The sequence below is a fragment of the Coniophora puteana genome (genome assembly GCF_000271625.1).
Source record: "Coniophora puteana RWD-64-598 SS2 unplaced genomic scaffold CONPUscaffold_9, whole genome shotgun sequence".
NCBI classification, from domain to species: Eukaryota; Fungi; Basidiomycota; class Agaricomycetes; order Boletales; family Coniophoraceae; genus Coniophora; species Coniophora puteana.
Genome location: NW_006913061.1, coordinates 1,452,368 through 1,475,717, shown reverse-complemented (window position 1 = coordinate 1,475,717; position 23,350 = coordinate 1,452,368). Strand labels below are relative to the sequence as shown.

At 55.1% G+C, this 23,350-nt stretch overlaps 8 protein-coding genes across 8 annotated transcripts; 4 read left to right on the top strand and 4 right to left on the bottom strand.

Moving 5' to 3' along the window:
• Positions 1-535: 535 nt before the first annotated feature.
• On the bottom strand, positions 536-4,156 carry CONPUDRAFT_127146 (uncharacterized protein; the record flags this gene model as incomplete). The annotated part of the gene is made up of 11 exons (XM_007772714.1): positions 536-611; positions 685-709; positions 773-910; positions 977-1,895; positions 1,948-2,362; positions 2,424-3,078; positions 3,159-3,504; positions 3,560-3,666; positions 3,716-3,775; positions 3,827-3,988; positions 4,048-4,156. 8 exons carry the CDS (start codon positions 4,154-4,156, stop codon positions 1,704-1,706), a joined length of 2,046 nt encoding a protein of 681 aa, XP_007770904.1. The 3' UTR covers positions 536-611; positions 685-709; positions 773-910; positions 977-1,703.
• Positions 4,157-4,380: 224 nt separating this feature from the next.
• CONPUDRAFT_145319 (uncharacterized protein) lies at positions 4,381-7,554 on the top strand. Its single transcript, XM_007772713.1, has 3 exons — positions 4,381-5,000; positions 5,051-5,187; positions 5,241-7,554. Exons 1-3 carry the CDS (start codon positions 4,395-4,397, stop codon positions 7,402-7,404), a joined length of 2,907 nt encoding a protein of 968 aa, XP_007770903.1. The 5' UTR covers positions 4,381-4,394; the 3' UTR covers positions 7,405-7,554.
• Positions 7,555-8,768: 1,214 nt separating this feature from the next.
• On the top strand, positions 8,769-12,164 carry CONPUDRAFT_59856 (uncharacterized protein; the record flags this gene model as incomplete). The annotated part of the gene is made up of 7 exons (XM_007772283.1): positions 8,769-8,945; positions 9,087-9,587; positions 9,648-9,857; positions 9,910-10,241; positions 10,291-10,456; positions 10,504-10,919; positions 10,970-12,164. 7 exons carry the CDS (start codon positions 8,769-8,771, stop codon positions 12,162-12,164), a joined length of 2,997 nt encoding a protein of 998 aa, XP_007770473.1.
• A 690-nt stretch (positions 12,165-12,854) lies between these two features.
• On the bottom strand, positions 12,855-14,558 carry CONPUDRAFT_155901 (DnaJ-domain-containing protein; the record flags this gene model as incomplete). The annotated part of the gene is made up of 5 exons (XM_007772712.1): positions 12,855-13,505; positions 13,569-14,117; positions 14,195-14,239; positions 14,337-14,440; positions 14,501-14,558. The coding sequence occupies 5 exons, from the start codon at positions 14,556-14,558 to the stop codon at positions 12,855-12,857; spliced, it is 1,407 nt and encodes a 468-aa protein (XP_007770902.1).
• Positions 14,559-14,788: 230 nt separating this feature from the next.
• Positions 14,789-17,285, top strand: CONPUDRAFT_167004 (WD40 repeat-like protein; the record flags this gene model as incomplete). The annotated part of the gene is made up of 6 exons (XM_007772711.1): positions 14,789-15,022; positions 15,085-15,198; positions 15,260-15,393; positions 15,451-15,598; positions 15,655-16,263; positions 16,676-17,285. 6 exons carry the CDS (start codon positions 14,789-14,791, stop codon positions 17,018-17,020), a joined length of 1,584 nt encoding a protein of 527 aa, XP_007770901.1. The 3' UTR covers positions 17,021-17,285.
• A 326-nt stretch (positions 17,286-17,611) lies between these two features.
• CONPUDRAFT_138372 (uncharacterized protein) lies at positions 17,612-19,740 on the top strand. The gene is made up of 7 exons (XM_007772710.1): positions 17,612-17,769; positions 17,832-17,857; positions 17,923-18,110; positions 18,245-18,641; positions 18,697-19,050; positions 19,110-19,361; positions 19,421-19,740. Exons 1-7 carry the CDS (start codon positions 17,717-17,719, stop codon positions 19,441-19,443), a joined length of 1,293 nt encoding a protein of 430 aa, XP_007770900.1. The 5' UTR covers positions 17,612-17,716; the 3' UTR covers positions 19,444-19,740.
• Positions 19,741-20,668: 928 nt separating this feature from the next.
• CONPUDRAFT_59411 (acyl-CoA N-acyltransferase) lies at positions 20,669-21,382 on the bottom strand (the record flags this gene model as incomplete). Its single annotated transcript, XM_007772256.1, has 3 exons — positions 20,669-20,770; positions 20,842-20,904; positions 20,960-21,382. 3 exons carry the CDS (start codon positions 21,380-21,382, stop codon positions 20,669-20,671), a joined length of 588 nt encoding a protein of 195 aa, XP_007770446.1.
• Positions 21,383-22,068: 686 nt separating this feature from the next.
• CONPUDRAFT_74697 (acyl-CoA N-acyltransferase) lies at positions 22,069-22,749 on the bottom strand (the record flags this gene model as incomplete). Its single annotated transcript, XM_007772355.1, has 3 exons — positions 22,069-22,170; positions 22,219-22,281; positions 22,330-22,749. 3 exons carry the CDS (start codon positions 22,747-22,749, stop codon positions 22,069-22,071), a joined length of 585 nt encoding a protein of 194 aa, XP_007770545.1.
• Between the last annotated feature and the right edge of the window lie 601 nt (positions 22,750-23,350).

The following is a 23,350-nucleotide window of genomic DNA, read 5'->3' as shown; positions in this document are numbered from 1 at the left end:
ATTTATTTTTGCTCATACACATTTGGTTCAATAATGGAAGAGGTTAGTAGTGACAATTCTAGTGGCCAAGTCTCGAAGTGAATGGGACCATGCTTGGTGCATTTTGCACCAACATTAACGGCACTGTATCAAATGCACGGCGTTGTACTCACCGCAAATGATCGAAGGAGGTTTGAGTCCGAGTCGACGTCGTGGGGTACTTTGATATTTGATAACCCTGGCCATGTGAGAGCGTCATCGTGGCGCGGCGCCAACGCCCCGGACACGCTGGGTTCAGGCGGATGCGAGTAAGTCCCAGTGCATGCGCCCGAAATATGGCGTTTACTCCAGCAAATGTTGTCTCGAACGCTCACAGCAGCGAGCGGCCATGTTCTGCCCTCGTCCTCGAGCGCGATCATATCGCTGTCGTCACCCTTGACGCAAGCTAGTCTTGCGACAATCCGCAGTGCTCTCTCGGCGCACCACGGTTCATCTCCAGCGACACACCCTGAGCCCAGCTCCGGCGAGGTGAACGCGGCGGTGCTGGTACCGCTGTGCAATGTTAATGGCGTTCCGGGCGTCTTGCTCGAGGTACGCGGAATGAAGCTACGGTCTCATTCGGGGGAAGTAAGGTGATTGTGATTGCTGCATTTGTCTTGATTCTCGAGTCCTCACCACCAGGGCACCAATCCGCACGGCACACAGCTTCCCCGGCGGAAGAGTAGACAATGTACGCGTCTTGACGATCTGATGGTGTGTATGGTCAGAGATTTGACACTAGTGCTTCCTCCAGACAGATGCATCCCTTCTCGATGCAGCCCTTCGAGAAACTCATGAAGAGGTCGGCGTTCTACCCGGGCAGATAGACATGCTTGGGCAGATCGGGCCTCCAGAACTAAGTCTGCGAGGCATGCGCGTCTGGCCGTTCGTCGTACGTCTAGGCACACTGGCTACTGATTAACTATCTGGAACTGCCCACTTTTACCTTTGCGTACAGGGCTTCGTCCATCCTCTGAACAACCCCACCTCCATATCTGATCCAAACGCGCCGCTCCCGTCGCTTTCCCTATCTTCCCTCACAGTCTCCCAACCCGAAGTCGCATGCGCGTTCCACCTCCCGCTCGCTGCACTCGTCGACGCGTCGCGGCTGCACCGCGATTTATTCCGGCACTCGAGTCCCTATTGGGCGATCGATGTTTCGGACCTGACGCCGAGCGGTGTGCGCAGCGAGTTCGTCGAGGACGAGGTCGGCGGCGGGCGCGAGGGGCGCATGGAGGTGTGGGGCCTGACGGGGTGGTATATGTCACTGCTCATGCGGGTGCTTGGGCTGTTCGGTGAGCACGGTCCTGAGCCGGGGGACAGGGCGAAGTTGTAGTAACACGAGAATCTGTGGTTTGCGCGAAGTGCGAGCGGTTGTGCCGGATCTTTGGCGTTGGTGTCTGAGAAGGTTGTGATATCATTCACTAGATATTTGCACAAGTAACTAGATGACGTCGACATGGGCATGGACTCGGGATGCGTACTATATAGGACAGAAGGTGGGTGACGGTGGGGTAAAGACGTGATCAGTCCATGCATTTGAAAACAATAGAGATACAATGAAGTAAGACCGACGGTGAAAATCAATCAGCACAAGTCAGCACGAAGTAGCCTGTTATCCAAATATCAAAATGTACGAAACGAAAACAACAGCGCAGGAAAAAGGGTGTGTACATGAGAAACCGTTAACGTTGCTCTGCGGAACCTGATAGCACGGCGCCTCGGTTGGCGACTGGGAATGCGGAGGACATGGGCGAGACTTGGTTCTGAGGGGTGCTGTCCGCCGACTCGACGTTGATCGTCGGGTTGGTACTAGCTTGAGCTATAGGTGTTGGTGGTACTGCGCCTGGCGCAGGAACCTTCCCAATGAACCATGACTAAAGAGTTGATGAGCACCTGATACAGAGTACACATAGGCGAATAGCTCACCGGTACCCAACCTCGATCTCCGCCGTCCTCCTTGACTGCATACGACCAATGGTTATACCGCTTGAATACCCGCAGTGCGTCATCTTTGGCCAGATCCAGCTCCTCCTCGCCCTTCTTCTGATAGTCCATGAGCGCAATACCTGGATAGCTCGTCGAGATAATGCTGAGCGGCAAGATCGGAGTCACGCTCTTCGTGCCATCCGATGACTCCCCTGCGGGTGGGGTAGTGGCGCCGCCCAAGGACGCCTTCGCCTCCGCAATTGCAGATGCAACGGGTACATTTGTCTCGAGTAGACACCCGGCAGGGACCCAACCTTGGTTACTTGTGTCGGGGTCGACAGCACCAGATCCCGTTGGGTCGCGTTGGACTACCCACCATCCCCGTGCACGCGAGAGAATAACGAAAGTATCACCACTGTATAGAATTCGAGTTTCAAGTTAGCAAACGCCCGTTGAGACAAAGGTCAAACACGCACACAACCACGTCAAACTCGTCGTCCTGTTCTGCCATATACGGATATATAGCAACCGCATACGAAACCCCGTCCATCCTCGGCGGCATCTCTCGCGAGCTCGAGGTACTAGCATGATTATTCGAGTTCACCAACGTCGACGTTGAACTGTGCGTGCCACTCGCTCGCCCGCTTCCTTCCTCGCTACCGTGCTCAATCAGTGTAGACGTCGACGACTGTATCGTATCGCGGAGATGGTCGTTCTCCTTCTTCTCTACCGACGGCGACATCACCTCTGGCCACCCTGCCTGCGGGTTCGTCCCCGTCATTGGCTGTGAACCAGCACTGGATAGATCGTTCACTTCGAGTCTCGGCGGCCGGAGCGTCGGGCGCGGTGCCTGGTTCGGACGCAGCGTTGCCGAGGACGGCGCGCCGGGGTTCGGGCTTATCGCTTGCGAGGAGGACCCGCTGCCGCTGCCCGAAGGACCGGCGCCACTGGAGCCCTCGGCACCGATGCTGGCTTTGCGCATGGCATGCTTCTGCTGCGCGACGGCGATAGGCGACCGGATATCTTTAATATGCTTGAGCATGAATACGGGGTTCTTCTTCGCGTCCTTGAGCTTCTGGAAGAGGAGAAGCGGTTTCTCGTCGTAGGACAGGCAACGTTCGATGCGGTTGCCTGCGGTGCGAACGTGTTAGTTTGAATGTTCATGCGAGCGGCAACGCAGTGGGAACAAAAGACTGAAAGACGAAGCGTACCTGGAGACCCGTAGCATATGAACATGGCGTAGTTCTGCCAACTGTCGTTGTTGATCTTGTACTTCTTCAGTGCGGCGGGAAGGACCTTCCACGTCGGGTCCTCGAGGCTGACCTTGAAGCTCTTCATGTTGTCGGTACCTGTGCCATAGCTGTCGTTCCTCGACGGTTCGGGCCGTTTCGTTGCAGACGGTTGTTGTACACTTGAGGAGGGATCGGTGTTGTGCACGCGTGCAGGGGAGTTCTGGGGTGAATCGCCGTTGGTCTCGGACTTCGTTGGCGACTTGGACGTGTGGTTGGAAGAGTTTTCCCACTTGAAGGAACCTTGGTGTCGGAGGGGATGGTCGTTCTATTGGAACTTGTAAGCGCAACAAAGAGGCAGTGGAAGGGCGGTATGGACTTACGGGGCGGTGAGATGGTTGTGATCGCAACGTATTGAGCTCGTCGAGTACTAGTTGGAGGGTTTCGTTCAATCGTCGATTATCTTCCTCTAAGAACTTGACACGATGGTCTGGGGACGTGTGAGATGAATGGAATATTAATTGAGAGTATGGACGGACTGTGTTCCTTGACCACGTCGAATAGCTTGTCCGCTGAGACAATCTGGTCTTGAGCTTCGGCTGCCGAGTTTATTAGCGGGTGCGACAATTTATATAAGGAAAGCGGCGAACAGGGTGGCACGTAATGATCCGCGTCGAAGGGAACATGATGTTGCAGTTTTACCTGGTATATTGCTTTGAGTATGGTGAGACGCTGGCCGATGGTGGAAATGCCGATGTTCTTGAGATTCTCGGCGTCTAGGGTGCAGAGAATGTCGCCCGATATGTTGTGCTCTGTAATGTGAAGTAGTTGACATTGGCGAAAAAATAGCAAATCCCGAGGAGGCACGTACCTCTGATCTGTGCCTCATATTGGGGAAGGCCGAGAGAGGAGAACCAGAGGTGGACCTGGTTCTCGTCCCAGTCGAGGATACTGCGCTCAGTCTCAAAATCCAAGGCCATTGCGAGTGCTGACCAGGATGGTTAGCTGGATTGTCTGAGCGACCTACAGCCTGTAGGGAGAACGGAGGGGGGGAGAAGGGGGAGGTTGTGTGAGGGACAGAATTGCAATTGACGCAGTTAACCACATATTGTCTCTCACGTGTTCGCGCGCTTCGCCTCGTCCTTTGCCTGTTTCATAACCATTCATTACTATCTTTTGATTTGATGCACTTCCCCTTGGACAGGCAGACCCTGCCCTATGGACAATCCCTGGGCTGTACACGACGACCAACCACCTCCCTCCCCGCCCAAACTCGATGACCAGCTACCCAACTGGACCGCACCATCATGGACAGCTCCTGCCAGTGCAGACGCATGGGGTCAGACTCCTGCCTGGGGAGAGGAGTCCGACATTGCCTCGCATCCAAAAAGCCCTGGGTCCGAACATGCACCTGCACTCAAGCCTAAGCCTGAACCCAAGCCCCAGGAACCCAAACCAGAGCTAGAGGCAGCTAATATCCCTGCGCCAGTTTCACCCGCTTCGGAAAACGATATCCCCAGCGAGGATGATCACCAGGAAATTACGATCCCAGAGCCAACCTCCCCTGTACTTCCTACGGCAGCCACACTCGACGGCGGTTTCGGCGGTTTCGAGTCTAGCATACCCTTTGACACTGCCGCTACCTTAGCTGCTGACGACGATGCTTGGGGACCACCCACTGTCGTCGATGTGGACGACAACTGGGGCTCCACCTGGGGATCTGCGGCTGACAGGGAAGCGGATGGAGGCGAAGCACGCGACCATGTTCAACCAGACGAATGGGAAGCAGCCAGACGTGAGAGGGAGAGGATGGACCGTGCTGTCGTACGTCGGGACATCGTCTTAGCTTCGCACTTTTACTCAACAGTCCTTAGCCTCCGGAACTTTTGTCTTCTATACTGCAGAGATGCGAAGAGGTTACATCGGAGTTATGGCCTACGGACAAAGAGCAGACCCCCGAATCTGAGGCTGACAATTGGCGCACGAAAGGACCAGAACCGATAGAGCGCTAGTGAGCCGGGTCCATCAACGCTTTACTTACAATATGGCTAAATTCTTCTTTAGTTCGGACACCCTCAATAAACTTCTGCCTCCTGAAAGACCGTTTCTTGAGACACTTCCACCGTTCGCTCAGACAGGCATTTACAAAGAGATGTCGACGGCACTTCGACTCTCTCGCCACACGCCGGTTGCAATGCGCAGTCCTTTGACTCGGTATCTTGACTCGCGTGGAACTCAACGATGGCGTGGCACCACTACCATAACTGAAGAGGACGCTACTCCAGCGGGATGGCGTATTCTTGAGAAGAAGCCAGAGGAAGAAGCCAAGGCAGCTGCAGCACCTAAGAAGACCGGTTGGCTTTCATATTGGAATCGCAGGAACCCATCCGCAACTTCGGTTGACTCTCCCAAGAGCCGAACTTCACCGCGTTCTAGTATGGACAGTGCGCCCGTCAAATCGCCTCAGCCTCTGGAGACAACCCAGCTTTCGGACAAAGCCGCATCACCTACCGCTGCTTCGCCAGTGTCTGTCGCCAAACAGCCAGAGCAACCTGCGTCGACGAGCAATTCTACTACGCCTGATCCTCCCTCGATTGATGTTTTCCCACCTGCTGCGCCTGGTCCATCGGCAGTGTCGCGTTTCCTCAACAGATTTTCTCGCCGCCAATCCCGTACAGGCTCGGCACTTGCACTGTCATCAGACGACCTCGAATTCCTTGATGATGTTCCATACCATGGAGATGACGGCAAGGATGACAATGACTGGTCTGCAATGTTCAATAAGCCGGTAGTTCAGCCCGCTGCACCTACGCCTTTACCGCCCAGACTCGCACCTCCGCCTCCGCCATCTGCTCCCGTACGCTCGTTACCAGCGTCGCGGCAGGCCTCCATCTCTAGCCTACCGCCTCCTCTCGCGCCATCGCTTTCGTCCCGTTCGAGCACGCCTGTTCCTCTTTCACCTATATCGCCTTCATCTTCGTCGACTCAGCAATCTGCATCGCGCGCCCAGTCACCCTTCCAATTTCCACCGCCTCCGTCGAACTCCCTTCCTCCTCCTCTTAAGGCAGCACCACTCCTCCCGCCTCCGCAATCTACACATCCTGTACCAATTTCGCCCACAACTCCCAAGCCACCTACCACTCAAGCACCAGCCTTCGACGATTTCATGGATTTTACAGACGCGTCGAAAGCACTCAATAGCGTCAATGACAGTCAAGCGAGACCATCAGGAACCTCCAGAACTGGCCACCTACCAGCAAATGGTGATGACTTCTCGGATTTCTTCGATGCTCCTGCTGCTGCCCCTCCACGTCCTGCAACCCCGGTGCGAAGTAGCAACTCCCTGGATAGTTTCCGCAGCCCATCGACTATTGCATCGAGCTCGAGCTTCCAATCGTCTTCATCCTCAAAGCCACTTACACGAGTTGCTGGACCGTCACGGTCAAGGCTCTCGTCGCTGACTGGCTTTGATAGCCCCGATCAGATGCCTGACCGGGTGCCCAAACCAAGGCAAAACGAACGAGGCTGGGAATTTGACGAGGAAATGGAAGAGCTCGCTGGTGGGGCTGGGGATGACTTCAACGACTTCGCCTCGTCTGCGATACAGACACCGTCGCCGCCTCTGCCTCCCGCTAAGACACTTCCCGCCATGGCGCACCCTACCTCACCGACACGTATGTCGATTCGGTCGCCCTTATCTAAGGCGCTTGCCGGTCCGCCGCGAGCACCAGTGCAGAAACCTGCAACTTTGCCAATGGGTATGATACCGCCACCGCCGAACACGACTAGGGCCGTTCCTCCACCAACTTCGAGGACACCTACGTTACCTCCTCCGCCTGTTTCGAGGACTCCAACGTTGCCACCTCCACCTACTTCGAGGACACCGACCCTACCACCACCACCGGGGTCGAAACAAGGGCTGATACCTCCCCCACCAGGTATGGCACCACCTTCAATCAACACTGCTACTCAGCAACCGGAGTTCGATCTCCTTGGTGATGCCTTCGCGGCGGCAGCAGCGCAGCCATCATCGACCGGTGCCGTACGAGATGCAAGGTCGCCTGTATCATCGTTGTCGCCTTCGCCTCTGCCCATGGAAATGAATACGTCGTTGTCTCTCTCTTCGGCGTCTTCTAAACCAGCTCCTTCGCAAGCTGTCGCCTCTGCGAGCTCGAACAGTAAGGGCGGGCTGTCTGCACAGGACCTGTCATTTTTTGAGGGACTATGAATCCTATCTGTAGGATCCGCTGGGAATAATATTATAGAGTCATATTTTATGCCTTGTTTTTACGTACTACATAATGTATCTACGTATCACAGCGGTTGACATGCTCTTTGCATGTGTACTCCGCGGTTCATTAAACCCGCTCGTTGTCAGATACCAAAAAAAAATTGCAATGTTGTACATGGACTATCGATGGGATCCGGAAAACGATGCATGCAGTGGTGAGAGAACTGATCTGTAACCCCTAACCCCACGCGAGTTACCGAGATTGGGCATCAGGAGAGGCGCCGGCACGTATAGCCGCAGGGCAATAACTTGCAAGTTACGGCTTAAACTTTCCCTACTACCCACCACGCGTCCTCGTCCCAGGGCTCTTGTTTGAGAGATGTCCTCGCTCCCGTTCAGTGCTCCTCTTCGTTTTCTAACGTCCTCCAGCAGTCCGCTCGAGTTCAGAATGGGTTAATGCGATGCATGGATCTTCCCTCCCGTGGTGAGTTCGTCGAGGCGGAATTACGCAGCCTTTCCTCAGCGCTGATTATACTATGCTAGAACAAGGTCTCTAGCCTACGGTCCTTTCTTAGCTGACTTTCGTAATGTCGATGCCTCGATGAATAGCGTACAGCTGGAGATGCATGAAAGGTGTGAGTGGATGACGTGCGCTGAGAGTGGGAGTCTTCTGGTGGTGCGTGGCAGCCCTTTTCCGAGGGATCACTATGTTCTTACATTTCTTCCAGCCTTCCACCACGTCGAGACAGTTGTTGCCGTCCAATCTGTCGTGTCGTGGAGGAGTAACGCTTCGTTGTTCCCGTCGACCTCCTCGACGGCCGCAACGTGAACAGCGACCTCAGATGAGATTATCTGGAGTTCATGAGCTCCCGGCAGCTAGTACCTCATCTGCGACGTTTTCTGGCATGCATACATTGACCTCTTGCCTGTCGACGAGGGAGGTGTCCTGCCCGCCGTTGCCGGCGCGTGTGGTGAAACCCGGTCGGGTAAATCCCGGATTGCGTCAGATGCCATTCCGGGCACCCAGGCCCCTGTTTTTCATGCGGCGTACTTGCTGTAGACGCCATATGCGTCTGGCTCGAACGCCTACGACTCAAATTCACCCTCCACTCGACGCCTGTGCATGGTCTGGAGAGTCTCTGTCATCGCTATCAGTTTTGTTGTCTGATCTGGAAGAATTGACGGCCGCTGTCAGAGCGTTCCTTTCCGGCGCTATTAAGGTGGCACCATACAGATTAGTCAGCATCACGCTTTTTTGGCGTAGCCTCATCCCCGCCGATTCCCCGACCCCTCAACGACAAGGCAAAGCTCACCAGTCGACGAGTTCTGCAGCCCATTTCTCCCCCTCCGCTCTCCATGATATGCCCCGAAACCACAACCTGGGTACCTCGACCCTCCGCAACCGGAATCGAGTTACCAACAAGACTCGGCTCCGCATCATCCAAGGGAACATTGAGGCCGACCCCCTTGTACTCGACGAGGATGAAGAGAAGGCTCGGATTGTTAGCACTGCGGGCGTCGACGCCGAGGATGCGAACGTGAGTCCCTCCCGCTGCTCGCTGGAGGGGGGCGTCGTCTGCCGCCCTTCCAACAGGCTGACGTGGCCCCCTGCCATTGGTTGTGCGCGTGGGAGATCGATTATCGATGGCTGACTCACGCTTTTTTCTCACGTTTTTTAGGAGCATCACTTGCAGGCTGTCCTCTCCGCAGCACAGCACCGCCACCCGTCGGTGAGCCGGACCACACGCGCCGACAGCAAGCCGAGCGCCCCCGCCCCCTCGGCTTTTATCCCCGTCCCTGATTCGACTGGCGTCGTTGACAATTATGCTGAACTTTACACCCCCAACAAATGGAGAGATCCCGCTCCCTACGTTCGCTCGTCCGAGACCGTTGATGAGGCTTGTTCTAATGCGCTCATCGATGGTTTCACTTATATCATGGATGAGCGCGATAAGGAGTGGCTCGATCGCAATAATGAAGAGGCACGCGGCGAAGGCACCAGCACTCAGGGCGCACTCTCCACTCCCGGAACCACAACGCGGGTATCTCAACGTAGCGCGAAGGCCAAAGGCAAGGAGCCCGAAAGCACCCAACCCGTCACGATCTCCGAGGATGAACTTGAGCTCGTCATGGGCATCTTTGAGAAAACGACGCATGATAAGACCGAGTTCCTCCACCATGTACGTCCATCAAATTTTACCTTGCATGGTCCAAGCTACTGACGCCCTTTTCTCTAACAGAGCCTCGAGACAGGAATGGCTTTCCCCGCGTTCACAGACTATCAAGATGTTTTTTCTTCTCCCCTCTCACCATCCCTCTTCGCCACCTTCACCGTCCCATCATGGATCCCGACATCCTCCAGTCTCCTCCGAATTGCGAAAAGTGTTTATCCTCACTGGCGTGAACGGCGAATGGACCGTGGTGGGCATCGAATCATCCCTCCCTTGAACGTGCGTACTGTTGTGGTTTTGTTCGCTCGATGACTGATTGAGTTCCTTCTAGTTCGACGAAGCGGACGTGTTGAACGAGTCATATATCTGTTTCAGACGGCGCGAAATCAAAGCGGTGCGCAAGACCCGTGCCTCCCAGGCGACGTCTTCCGACAAGCTCCTGCGGATGCAAGCGGAGTTTGTGCAATCGAACGACATTGCGCAACTGACCCTTACGCGAGAAAACATGAAGAGGGACAACCTCCAGGAGTCCCTCAAGGTCTGGGAGAAACGGATAGAATTCATGGACTTTAAGCGTAAATTTCCGATGCTTGGCACGAAGGAGGACGAAGAGTTGCTTCAAGACAAGGAGAAGGTGAAGAGAAGCAGGCCAGAGGCTGCGAGGTTCGTTGCAAGTTTGTCGGTTTTGGCACGCACGTTCTGATAGTCTCAGCAGAATCCCCGGTGTAAAACTTCGCACTGGCGAATCGACATCACCTTCTGTCGCACCCGAGCCACCTCTCCGACCCAAAGAACGCCTGGCAATCATTAATGGCGCCGTCGACAGGGACATGGCTCGGCATAAGGAACGGGACATGCACTGGGAGGATGTTACTGCAGTTCGTCTCTGTGCTTGCCTGCTGGGATTGTTCTCACCTTTTTGCAGAATCCTTATCAGCGTCCCGGTGTGCCAAGTTATCGTCGGCTGTGGAAGGCTATCCCTGCAGCTGCTCACTCCTCGCTATCAACTACTACATCAAACGATGATGAAGATGAGGATGAAAGCAATCGTCACGTCCGCTTCTTACGGCTACGGTACGGTCGCGGTGGGCAGGCATTGCTCGATCGCCGTGACGCATATCTATCGAGGCCTGGTCTTCGCAGCGGTGACGACGTTTTCGAACGCCGGCGTAAGGCGTTTGCCCGACGTCTGGCTATGACCGGGACAAGCGATGAGGAAGACGAGGAGACTGCAACACGCCTTCGTGAGCGGTGGCGGTTCGACCAGGATGACGTTCCCCCAGTTGGCCCCGATGGACCTGAGGAGCAAGACAGAATGTTGGTTGACGACTACGAGCCAAGGTTCGCTACTTCTTTTTGGTGGTCGAATCTGTCTGACTGTTCCTTTATAGATATCTTCGTCACTCCATGGGGCTTTTGTCTGATCAAGACCAACAGCATCTTAGTAGCGACCCGACCATCACCATCTCTGTCGACGGGCGGCAGCAGTCCTTCCAGCCCTATCGACCGACGTCCTACGCTCTTCGGCGAGACCAGGTATACCCACAACGTGCCTTTCAGCAACAACAGGGCGCCATGCGACAGATTCCTGCCGGCATGCCGTTGTCGTCGATCCCTGGCGGCGTTCCAATCTCCATGCAAGCCCAATTCAAACCTCTGCATAATCAGAACGGACTTGCCCAGATGCGTATCTCGACCAGCGGACGTCATTCCGCAGCTGGTGCTGCCTCGCCAGGAAACCTGGTACCTCCTACCCAGTCATCTCCGCCTCGCCCATCGTCTGCCGTATCCACCTCGGCCCCTGCAGTATCGGATATCGACAAGTTGAACCAGGCGAATGGCGCGCAAACGAATGGTGTTGCTTCTACATCCGTGTCTCAAATGAACGGCGATGCGCAGGGCACCGCACAGGTAGATGGGACTGTCATGTCTCAGCAAGCCAGCCCTCCGAATCGCCCGAAAGTCGACGGCCCCCAGTCTACCGCCGCCATTAATGTGCCCAACGGCTACCACGTTGCAATGAACGGTTACACGAATCTGTCGAATGCTCAGTACATGCGGCAAGCTCCTGCGCAGTTGACGATGCAGCAGATGCAAAACCTCAAGCTCGCATTTGCTCAAAGTCAAGACATGCACAATAGCCCGGGGCGACAGATCAACGCGGCGTATATCCCTAACCCTAACGGAACGCACTTCAACGTTCAGCTTAATTCTGGTGCGCAGAATATGAACTTGAAGATTCCTCAAGGGCGCCAGTGGGCTTCGATGCAGCAGCCCGTCACCGTGCCCAGCAACGGCGACCAGTCTATGACCCATGCTTCGATGTCGCCCAGTCCACACCTAGGCCATGCAGTGCCGAACGTGCCTGTGCGAGCGCCCTCCGCGAATGGTCGACGGCCAAGTATCGGCGTGCCTTATCAACATTCGCCACATATGCCGCACAGCAGCCCGTCGCCTCTTCCAGCTCAGATGCAGCTGCCTGCCCACCAGTCACCTCCGCGCCCGTCGATGACGCCAACGATGAAGATGGCATCGCCGCAGCTGCAGCACCAGCACGCGGTCTCAAGTGTGCAGGGAGGGTACTAAGTTTTGATACTCCATTGTACCGGATGCATCTTGTATATTGATGGATTGGACACGATGAGCTTCGGCTCTGTGATTTGCACTACTAGTCACCTCTCTTCACTTTTCGCGTCTTCCAACTTCGACTTTCGACTTCCGCGCGACACTTGCTCTCCGCTTTTCTCCATCACTTTAGTCGATTTATGTGCTTTGATACTTAGCTATATTCCAGTTTAGTTCCCTTTTTTGAATGTAATACAACGCTTTCGCAATCCTTGCTCAATGATTTGCATGATCAGCCTTCGAGACGCATGTATTGTTTAATATTGAGAAGGTGCTCGATCGCGATGTGGATGTCAGCTTGAGATTGGACAAGTGTGGAATTGCAGTACTTAAAATACATATGGAGCACGGGAATGCGGTCTCAAAGATACAAAAGTAGGTACAGGCATCCGAGTAATATGAAAAGTGAGACGTGAACTTTGACAGCATTAAGAAACCCGATCTATGAGCGAAGGCCGAGCCCGCAGCGTGTCTCAAAACAATGGGAAGCAGGCATTTGGGAATTCGAGAAGCAAAGAAATATGCAGCGAGATGAACATCGATGGAGCTTTCAATCAATCTAGGCGATGGGCTTTGTGAGAATCTGTGGGCAGATTTTGCTCGGAACTTGGGGTCGCGATCGAACGATGGCGCTTCTTGGGCGTCTGGTGATTACTTCCAGAACTTCCATGAGGAACGCTTTTCCGTGCGGTCGTCGGCGTGCGCGGGACCGACGCCGGCGCGATAGCCTGCATGACCAGCGGCAGCGGCAGAAGCAGCAGCACCGTCGCGGTCAGCATGGTCGGCGGGGTGCGGAGAGAAAGCAGCTGGGCGGCTGGGACTAACAGAGGACTCACTGGTGTAGTACGGGTCTGAATACACCGGTGACGGGTTCGTGTCGGCTGAAGCCCGCGGGCGATGGTGATCGCCGTGGTGGCTGTGATGGTGGTGGTGACGGCTGCGGTCGTCGTGCCCGCGGTCGTAGTCGCGGTCGCGCCCGTTGTAATAGTCATCCCGTGCGCTTCGGTGGCGGCGTCGGTCGCGCTCGCCGTCGTACGGGTTCGTGTAGTAGTCGAACTGCTCGGGTGTGGGTCCGGGCGGGCCGGTGGATATTGGTGAACGGGGGAGAGGAGGAATAGCAGGAGGAGCGGGGGCTACAGGTGGCACAGGTGGCGCATGTGGTACAGGCGGCACCGGGGGCGCCGATGTTTGGGGTGGGGCACTGATGTGTCGCCTACTAGATGAGGAAGACGGCTGCTCGATGCCATTGACAACTCGCTTTTTGGTGCCGTCTGGGTAGGTGTGTGTAACGTGCTCGTTACCCTGTCATCGGCATTTGTTAGTCCTACATTCTGTGAAAGCGATCCCCATAATCGGAGGACATACCTCTGCATCTCGGCGCGTGTGTACTGTATGCGTCACGCCATTGACGGTCCGCGTGCTCGTGCTCTCCGACACCCAGCGACCACTACTACCACCCCCGCGCCCACCATATGACGTTGACTGCTGGAAACTCGTAAAGTTGCCATTGCCCGGCTGCCGGCCGCCTCCGAACGGGAAACCAGACACAGGTCCGCCCATGAACGGCTCGTCATGGGCCGGACTGGCAGACATGTCGCGGAACGCATGATCAAAGTCGCCAAACATGGAGTTGAAGAGCTCAAACGGGTCCGTAAAGAATGAATCATGGCCGGGCGATCGCCTGCTGCGCGAGCCCATGGTCGCGCCCGGCCCACCGAAGGGGAATCCAGGGCCGAAGGGGAAGCCACCGCCGCCCCCGAAGGCAGAGTTGAAGAAGGGATCGTGGCGTCCACCAAAGAAGGGGTCGTTGAAGAAGGGGTGCATGAAGGGGTCGCCGCCAGCGTTGGCGCTTGGCATCGGGCCAGGATCGGGTGCGCGGTTCTGGGAAGGCCACACGCCAGCTACATCGTATTCCTGTGTGGAGATTATGATGTAAGTACCAGCACTAGTACTGGTGCAATTGGGATGGCAAGCACGAAAAGTGTACGCACTTGTCGAGTCTTGGGGTTGCTGAGGACTTCATAAGCAGCGTTTACCTAATGATTGGTGACAGCTGTCAGAGATACTGCAGGGTCTTGTCGGGGTGCCCACTTCGCTTTGTTTGGGCCGGCCCTGTGGATCATGATGACATACCTGACGGAACTGCTCCTCCGCTGCTGACTTCTGGGACGAGGATGCACCGGGCGGGAGTCGGTCGGGGTGGGTGTCGAGGGCCTTGCGGCGATATGCTTTTCGTACTGCGGTGCAACAAGGGTCAGTGTTGTGTCTTACTATGGGCCAAGACTAGGGAGACGTACTGTGTTCTTGGGAGGCGTCACGGGCGAGGCCGAGGGTGTCGTACAAGTTCGTGGCCATTGTCCGATGTCGATGGCGGCTAAGTCGTCAAAGATGGAGTAAGAACAAGAAGTGGTGGGAGTGATTAGTTGAGCATGGAATTGGTTACAAGAGCTTTGGGTCGGCTTGCGGCAGACGCGCTTTACGTATGCAATGACAGCTCGCGTGGCAAGGCCGCTATTTCTGGCATCTTGCCGAGAAGATTCTACCACCTCCCAGTACGCCGCCTATCCAGTTGCCTACCGCTCCCCATGAACCTCCACGAGGTCGTCCTCTGCGCAACTGCTCCGGCAGAGGGTTCATCTGTCACCGCAGGCGCGCTGACAGTACACGACATCAAAACAGGAACGTCACTAGCGTCCTTCAAACAAACGAACGCGCCGCGGCACTGCAACGCATATGTCGAGACCAACAATGGGCAGGGAGGATTCATGCTCGCTGCACAGGCAGACAAGTCTATCCTCAACGTCTACAACTTTCAAAAGGTATGCATCGCTGTCCTTCTGCACCAAATGTTCTGCTGAATGACATGTCGCGCGATAATCAGGACCAGCTCGCGCTCAAGATCGTCCTCCCCGAAAAGCTATCATGCATAGCACTCGACCGCTCAGGCGCGTACTGCGCAGGAGGCACTGCTCAAGGACGCATATATCTCTGGGAGGCGCGTATCTCACCTTGCATTTCACGCGACCAAGACCGCTAAGCTGACTCCACGACAGTAGGTCGCATCTGGCATCCTCTTCAACGCCTGGGACGCACACTATCGCCAGGTCAACGTCCTCTGCTTCAGCCACGATGGCTCGGCTCTCTTCTCTGGCAGTGAAGATTCCGGTGTGGGCGTTTGGTCGATGGCGAGGTACGTTTGACCCCTATCATTTGTGAAAGAAAAATGCTGACAAGTAAGCTAAACTAGAATATTGGATGACGAACTACAAAACGAGCTTGTCGAGCCGCATTGTACGCTCTCGGACCACACACTTCCAGTAACAGACATTGTCTGTGGGATTGGCGCGTTCCCAGCGTGCCGGGTGCTCACCGCATCAGTGGACCACACAGTAAAGGTAAGAGTACTTTTCGTCGGGCAGAACGCGCTGGCAAACTGACTTTTCGGACGCAGTTTTGGGACCTCTCGTCATCATCACTTTTGTGCACGTTCCACTTCCCCAAGCCGATATCGACGCTCGTTCTGGATCCCACTGAGCGCCTCTTTTTCGCTGCCTCGGCAGACGGCTCGGTCCACCAAGTGAACCTTTTCCGAGAGCGCGCCGACCGTCCGGGTGGGCCCGCACTGGAAGCCGTCGGTGGCGGAGGCATTAACGACACGATCCGGATCGAGGACTTTGACACGGCCGGCGGTGCGAGGCGCAAGCGGCTCATCAGCGCGGGCGAGCCCATAGCATCGCTCGCACTCTCGCTCACGACGACGTTGCTCCTCGTCGGGACGGCCAAGAGCGGGCGCGTGCTCGTGTACGACGTCGCGTCGCACCAGCTCCTGCGAACGATCTCGGCGCACAAAGAACGCGACATGGGCGTTGTGTTCGTGTCGACGATGCTCCGCCCACCAGACCTCGTCGGGCATGTCACGCTCTCGATGAGCGCAGGCGCAGCGTCTGGTGCGAGCGAGAATATCCCGGTGCGGCCTATCGTGCCGTTTCAGCGGATGCGCGACACAAAAGCTAGAGATGCGCATGATGTGGCGGTAATGCTGCCCGGGAGTGCGTGGGAGGTGAGTCTATCTAGCTGCTTCTCTTCTCGTCTATTTTCCTTGCTGCCATCGACGGGTGTTCTGTCTTGGCCGCGCTGCCCTCGGTGTCTGGCCCTTCGTCTTCGGGGGCCCTGCGGAGGCTTCTATCGTGACGCATCTCGCGTCGGAGCGATGCTTCTTTTTTACTTGCCATCTTCGTGCCTCAAGGTGAAACAGATTACTGATGTGACCTGCTTTTTTATCGCGTATTTCCTTTGGACCTGTTTCTTTGGCATCTCGGCGGTGCTTGGTCTGCCTCGTGTTTGCCTGTGGTGCTTGCCGATCCTTTGCAAACGGCCACTGGAATGGTGGCGTTTGTGTCCAATTTCAAACTTTATCCGACGGCGAATCTGTTGGCGCTCGTGGTGCTACTCTACAAACTCAATGATAACAGGAAGGCCGCGATCCGCCTGCATCATACAGCTATCCCGAGTTCGATGAAGACTATGCGCGCTTCGTAAGGCCCCAGGGCGCCGAACCTGCCGCTGCAGCGATGCCGGCGCGGGTTGCAGAACTGGAGAGCGAGGTGGCGAAGCTGCGGGAGGAACTTGGCAAGGCCAAAGGAGTCAATGACGCGATGTGGGAAGCGGTGGTGCAGCGGATGGTCAACGGTGGCGCGGGGTCATCAGGCAAGGAAGGAGGAGCTACTAGCGCTAGTGAAGAAGGGAGCAGAAACGGTCGAGAAGGTGACGGGAGTAGCAGGGAAGGAGACCGGTCGCGCAAAAGGTTGCGAGGCTAGAGATTTGGCTCCGCATGTCAGCCAGTTAGCACTGGAGCGTACTGGCACGCCTGAAGGCATGTTTCGGACGCCCGATGGGTCAAGGGCCGCCCGCGCATATGGGTGTCTGGGCTGTCAGCGGACTGTCGGTTCTAGTCAGCCATGACTGCTGTGTCGCACAAAATTCACGTCGAAGGAGTGGTGTAATTCGGCTTGAGAGGGATATCGATTATGCTGTAGGAGAGGTGAAACATGTCCTTAGCTGCGCTGCTCAACAGGAACTTGGGACCATTCTATGCTACGGCGCGTGTTGGCGTTGATTAGCAGTCCGGCAGTTTGCGAAGGAGTGAAGGCAACAAGAGTGTGGGAAGATCTTTGTGTGTGCCAGGTTCCGCGGTGAGTAGATCTGGATAGATGTTGCCTTTGCTAGTATCGGAGACAAGCTTCGTGGGTTGTGAGACCTGCTATCGGTGGCAGTAGCGCGATGGATCTGGGACCTTATTCGCCTTTACGACATCCCTCACCCCTGCTCTTCCTCCCGATGTCATACATAAAAACCGCAGACTTCAGCCCTATGAGCAGTTTCCCATCCGCCCCTCCCCCGCGACGTCTCCCCGCTCAAGCAGAGGAAGCTTAGCGCTAAGCTACAGCCCCTCATTTCACGTTCCCTCGTGCCTCTTCCTGTACACATACATCCTGTACTTTCTTAGGTAATCCATGTCCTCCACCTCCTCTGTCACTGCCGTCAGCGTCTCCGAGCACCAGCTCTGGTCAGTATATATTTACCGACTATCGTTCGCCAAACTCAACATCTGTGCCCGACTCTTCACAGGGAAGACACGCTCTCCACACTCCTGAGTCAGTCATGCCCCTGACTCAACCTTGCCACGGCTCGTGCTCATGGCTACCTACTTCTCTTGCAGGCTTATCGGACTCTATGCGCAAACGCAATGCCGAGCTCGAGGCCCGCGTCGCTGATCTCGAGGTCGAGCTCTCCGTCTGGAAGCAGGCCCACTCCAACACCCTTGAGGACGCCAGCCGCGACTCGAAGACCATGAAGGCCCGCCTCGCCACGCTCAACGGCCAGGTTGCGAGCATGGAGACGTTCATGGTTCGTACTCATAAGCTTGATATTCCTGTGATTCATCCTGATTTACTCCTATCATCGGTTCGCCCTGATCGCTGTGGTCACCTTCCCTGTGTCTCCGCCTCCGGACTTGCTCGGCTCCGTCCCGAACCCCACAGAACCAGAACCAGCTCGTGCTGTGCGTCATTGACGGCGATGCGTGCGTCTTCGACGAGGCTCTTCTCCAGCAGGGCCTCGAAGGCGGCCGCCTCGCCGCACAGCGCCTCACCAAGGCTGTGGCGGACTTCCTCACCCTCGAGGAGGAGTGTGTGCTCGGCCGTCTCTCTTTCTGGGTTTCTGTCTATTTCAACCGCTCGGCGCTCGTCAACTCTCTGGCGAGGACCAGCACATGCAGTGTGGAGCAGTTTAACGCCTTTCTCATGGGCTTCGGTCAGGCTTCGCCCCGGTTCCTGCTTGTCGATACCGGCTACGGAAAGGAGGGGACGTATGCGAAGATTGCGGAGTACCTGCAGACGTATATTCGCTTCCCGCAGACACAGCGTGTCTTCTTCGCTGGTGGGTTGATTTTCTTGCTTGCAATTGATTATCATTGAGTTTGTGCCTTTTGTAGGCGGTCGATCCTCGGCACATGAGTCTACGCTGATGGCGCTCAACAAGGACAAGTTACTCGGAAAACTCGTCCTCATGGAGGAGCGTCCCTCGATGATGCTTCCCTTGTCGCCTGTCAGCCTAGTGGACGAAGCCTTTCTCCCACCGCTGCCTCGCCTGCGCCTCGATGGGCTCTTCATGCGCGATGAGCTTAACGCGACCAAGGGACCTCTCCCACTTCACATTGATGTCGGAACTCCGTCACGCATGGTATGCATGAGTGGAGGGCTGCCAACTCCACGCTCGCCTCCAAACACGGCACCTCCAACCATTAGCGGAAGCCGCTTCGTTGACCCCTCCTTGCCCCTTCATAAACGTAAGTACTCAATTGTGATCCGCGGAAGAGATCAAGTTTCTGAGCAATGGTTATAACAGAGACGCCACCGCCCTGTAACGAATTTTATCTTATGTCTTGTACTAAAGGCGGGAGCTGCAAGTATTCGCACGAGTACCTGCTTACTGTCGAGCAACTTGCAACGCTCGGCGCAAACGCCCGGAAGGCGCCGTGTAATTTCCTCAAGAATGGCCTGCCATGCCCATATGGCGAGCGGTGCTGCTGGGGCCATGTGTGCCCTAATGGGAACAAGTGCTTCCACCTTAGCAAGGGCAAGTGCTGGTTCAAGGGCGGTGCGTATTATTCTCTTCCACCTTGTTCGCTATAGACGCTCATTCGGCGCCTTTGACAGAATGTATGCATCCGCCCGTGTAACGTCAAACTGTCACCAACTTGGATTCCAAAGTTCTGCGTAAATCAAAAAATGGAACACGCGCAGTTTCAATAATTCCGTATTCGCCGGACCGCTTGTTATTCGGTCTGTGCAGTGCAGTGTACCGTCCTGTCATCGCTATACCTTTCTCCGCTCTCGTGATATACTCGCTATCTATCATCTGCACCAACCGGCAAACACAATACCAGGAGCATTGGATCTTATTGGCGCGTTCTGTTTTTTACAGCGTCAATGTTCAACGTTTAACCAGCTCCACGATTTTTCACGTTCTATTTACTAATTTTTTGATTCGCAAAACGTTCACTTCTTTGATGCTTTTCTTTGAAGTTGCATACGCCAGTCTTGCTTCGTGAAGGCGAATAATGGCGATGATGCAATCTATTGCATATGTACTACGTATACATACTTTATCTACTGGATTTTAGTAGTCCACGCAATATACCTGGCTGGATGGAATAAAGAAGACCTTCTGTTGTATGGGCTTTTGCGTGTGTGAAGACTTGTTGTCGATGCAGCCATACGATCGCTTTGTTCGGAGTCCTCTTGTGCGCGTAAAAGGCTATTGGGACTTGACCGGCACCATCCCGCGAAGGGCACGTCGACGCATGTGCGCGGGAGGTGTCGATCGATCACATTCATGATGACGGAGTTCGCGTTGATGAACGGATGTAAATAGCTACAATATCAATCCCACGTTTATCCTTTGGGAAAGGTCGATTGCTCGTTCGGCGCTTGGGGCATGCTGTTGTTCGGGAGACGAACGACGGGTGAATCATTAATCAAATCCGGATCTCGAGGACGCTCCGGAGTTCGATTTTACATTCAAGCTTAGGTGTGCGTGATGATAATGCTTCGAGCATGGCAGTATTGCGCCAACACCGAGGCTCTGGGTCTCTTTGGCAAGAAATCGTCATTATGGATGAACGGGTCCGTCGACGGCCGGTGGCCATGGGCTGAGGGCCTCGGCGTATTAGATGTGTGCATCGAGCGGAAAGAGTGCTCTAAGAGTCTAAGGCGATAAGCTCGCTCCCAGATTTTACGAATCCGCCGCCTTCATCTGTGTACAATGATTTGATTGACATTGCGGTGTGTATTAACGTGCTATCATCGACGACCTGAATTTCTGATGTGTCTGTTTCTAGTGCGGTGTTCTGACGAAGCCGCGGCGTTTCTGCATTTTGGATAGCGCATTTGCTACGATCATTACTACGCCTCCAGCCGCCCGTCTTCAAGATGCTTGTAAAAGTATGTGAGCGTCTTTTTGGACCCGTCTTTGGGGGAGATAGCGTGGTTGGGTATTTTGCCGAACTGAAGGGAGACAAAGTGATGGTTTAGCTTCGTTAGCTGGTATTATCGTGGATCAAAGGGGTCATGCTTACTGCAGTATATCCGAAGCGAAGATATATGAGCTCGGCCGTGCTGCCTTCTTCCGTGTCGAGCACCTACATTACGACATGCATAAGCATAATGTGGTTATTCATGCGAAGACCCACTTACCAGTGAAGTCAAGCCCTTTGACCACGCGATCTCCTCCAGCTTTACGATGAGCTTCCGCGCAACCCCGCGCCGCCGAAAGTCGAGCGAGACGAGCAGCTTCTCGACGCCAGCCGTCGGCGCCGCCTGGACGCGGTGGTCCGCAAGCATGACGTATCCCGCGAGGACGCCGTCATCGCCGTCGCCATCTGTGCCCGGGGCCAGTGCAAGGATGATATCGCGCTTGCCTGCGCGCACCTCGTCGACTTTGCTCGTCCAATATGTCGTGAGGGCATCGCGGTCAAGCGGGGGAAGGAAGGACGCGACCGTGTGCGAATGGGTGATGCAGTCGATGTGGATCTGCACGAACGATGGGAGGAGGTGTACGTGCGTCTTGGGGTCGAAGAGCGTGAATGTGATAGAGCCGGTGGTTTGAGATGTGCTCATGGTGAGTTAGTAGCAATCGGCGAAGGCGGTACGGCTGGTCGCGGAGCAGCTGGCGTCTGGACTGGATGTCTTAAAGCGTCTTAGATGCCTGCGGTTCGCAGCAGTCGCTCGTCACGTCCCGATCCCCTTCATTCTCGTCATTCGCGCCTCGTGTTTTCCGCCGGAGATATTCTGCCACAGGCAAGGTGTGTTGATATTCATACGACAATTACGCCGCAGGTGGAGTGTCCTGAAGTGCCGACCGAAGAAGTTAACCTTTCCGCGTCGTACCAGTTAATCTGTGGAGGATACATCTATCCGTAGCCGCAGTCTGAGGGACCACCATGATCGAGCAAATTATCCACTGCGGCGTAGTAAGCTTGGCCAAATCTTGTCAAGAGCTGCGCGAGAGTAGAATCAGTGGGCACCGCTCTGCCTGCGGACAGCGCCTGTTTATCTTGGTTAGTCATCGCAGGGGCACGGCATCTTTTTGTGATCTCATGGAATAATTTGTCTCTTTACTGTCAATGAAACTTTTATCACCGAGGTTTTGGTCTGCAGTCACTCCAAATTCAAAGGCAGATGAAACGTATGGGTGCACTTGCCTATCTATGATCCGATAATATAGGGGCAGATTGTATCCCCTAACAAGGGAGCAACACAGGTGACAAAGTACGACATTGTTCCGTTTCTAAAAGTCTCCAGACCTAAGCTTGTAGCCGACCCTGTCGTAGGTCTTTGTGGAAGAATATACCAGCCTTAAAGCTGCCATCCTTTGGGGATATCAAGTAATCAGGTATCCTTCCCAACTGTAGGGTGTCAAAGAGAAACTAAAAGCAAAGAAGCGGTGTGCGTACTCGGACGTATCCAAACCGCGGATACACGAACTCCGCCGGACTGTCTTCCTCGGTGTCAAGTGTCTGAGCGACCGTGAACGGTTACAGGGTGAAGCGGGGGTAAGCGCAGACAAAACTTGCCAGCAACCAGAGTCCTCGTGACCAAGCGATCTCTTCAAGCTTCGCCATAATTTTACGCGCGATCCCGCGCTGGCGATGGTCGGGAGAGACGAGCAACTTCTCGACCCGTCCGCGGAACGGCCCCGTCTGGACGCTCTGGTCGATGAGCATGACGTACCCGACGAGCAGGTCCACGCCATTTTCTCCCGCGCCTGAGAGCAATGCCATGATGATGTCGCGCCGTCCAGTACGCGTCTCGTCCACGTTGGCTTTCCAGTGTTTCTCAAAGGCGGCACGGTCGAGGGGAGGCAGGAAGGTCGCGATCGTGTGCGACTTCATGATGCAGTCCATGTGAATCTGGGCGAGTGAGGGGAAGAGGTGTGCATGCTGGTCGGGGTTGAGGATAGTTATCACTAGCTCTGCTGCAGTCATGATAGTTTTGTATTGGGTATAATTTCGCAGGGCCAGGTGCCAGCCCTCGCCCGTATTTAAAGGACTATCGTGGCTTGCGGGTCCGTTGTAGGAGGTGAATCGAATGAGTCATGTTGGAGCAATTTAAAGATGATACATATGGCGTGGTGACTGTTGCGGTACTCAAGGTAGCATATTATGAGATTGTTGTACCTTTGCCCCCATAAGTGCCTGTAGCTCCTTCACAGACAAGTGACTTGGAAATGGCCACAAGTCACCGTGTGATAGTCGGTGGGTGTGACTTGTGCGGTACTCACAGCTGTCAATGTGGACACGGAGTACAAGGTCCTACTTCTGTGACAGAGGTTGTGGTAAAAACTGCAAGACCCACGTCACAAAGTTGTAGGCGCATCCGTCTGGGCTGCTATGAACCAAGGATGTGCTAGAGCAGGTTCACACTCGGAGAGCGCGGTCCTTGATGTGAGTAGTGAGAAGCAATCATAAATCCGAAGGCAACCAACAACGTTTGTAGACACGCCTCTTGAGTAGCTAACAACCCCATTGAGCGATTATTGGGCCTCTGGCAGATTGACGGTGCGGTGCCTCAGCTGCGGACCCTCTG

Coding starts and splice junctions, on each gene's coding strand:
- CONPUDRAFT_145319 (XM_007772713.1), top strand. CDS start 4,395: ATGGACAATCCCTGGGCTGTACACGACGACCAACCACCTCCCTCCCCG. Junction 5,001..5,050: donor AGAGGATGGACCGTGCTGTC/GTACGTCGGGAC, acceptor AACAGTCCTTAG/CCTCCGGAACTTTTGTCTTC. Junction 5,188..5,240: donor CCAGAACCGATAGAGCGCTA/GTGAGCCGGGTC, acceptor ATTCTTCTTTAG/TTCGGACACCCTCAATAAAC.
- CONPUDRAFT_138372 (XM_007772710.1), top strand. CDS start 17,717: ATGTCCTCCACCTCCTCTGTCACTGCCGTCAGCGTCTCCGAGCACCAG. Junction 19,051..19,109: donor CTCCTTGCCCCTTCATAAAC/GTAAGTACTCAA, acceptor TGGTTATAACAG/AGACGCCACCGCCCTGTAAC. Junction 19,362..19,420: donor CAAGTGCTGGTTCAAGGGCG/GTGCGTATTATT, acceptor CGCCTTTGACAG/AATGTATGCATCCGCCCGTG.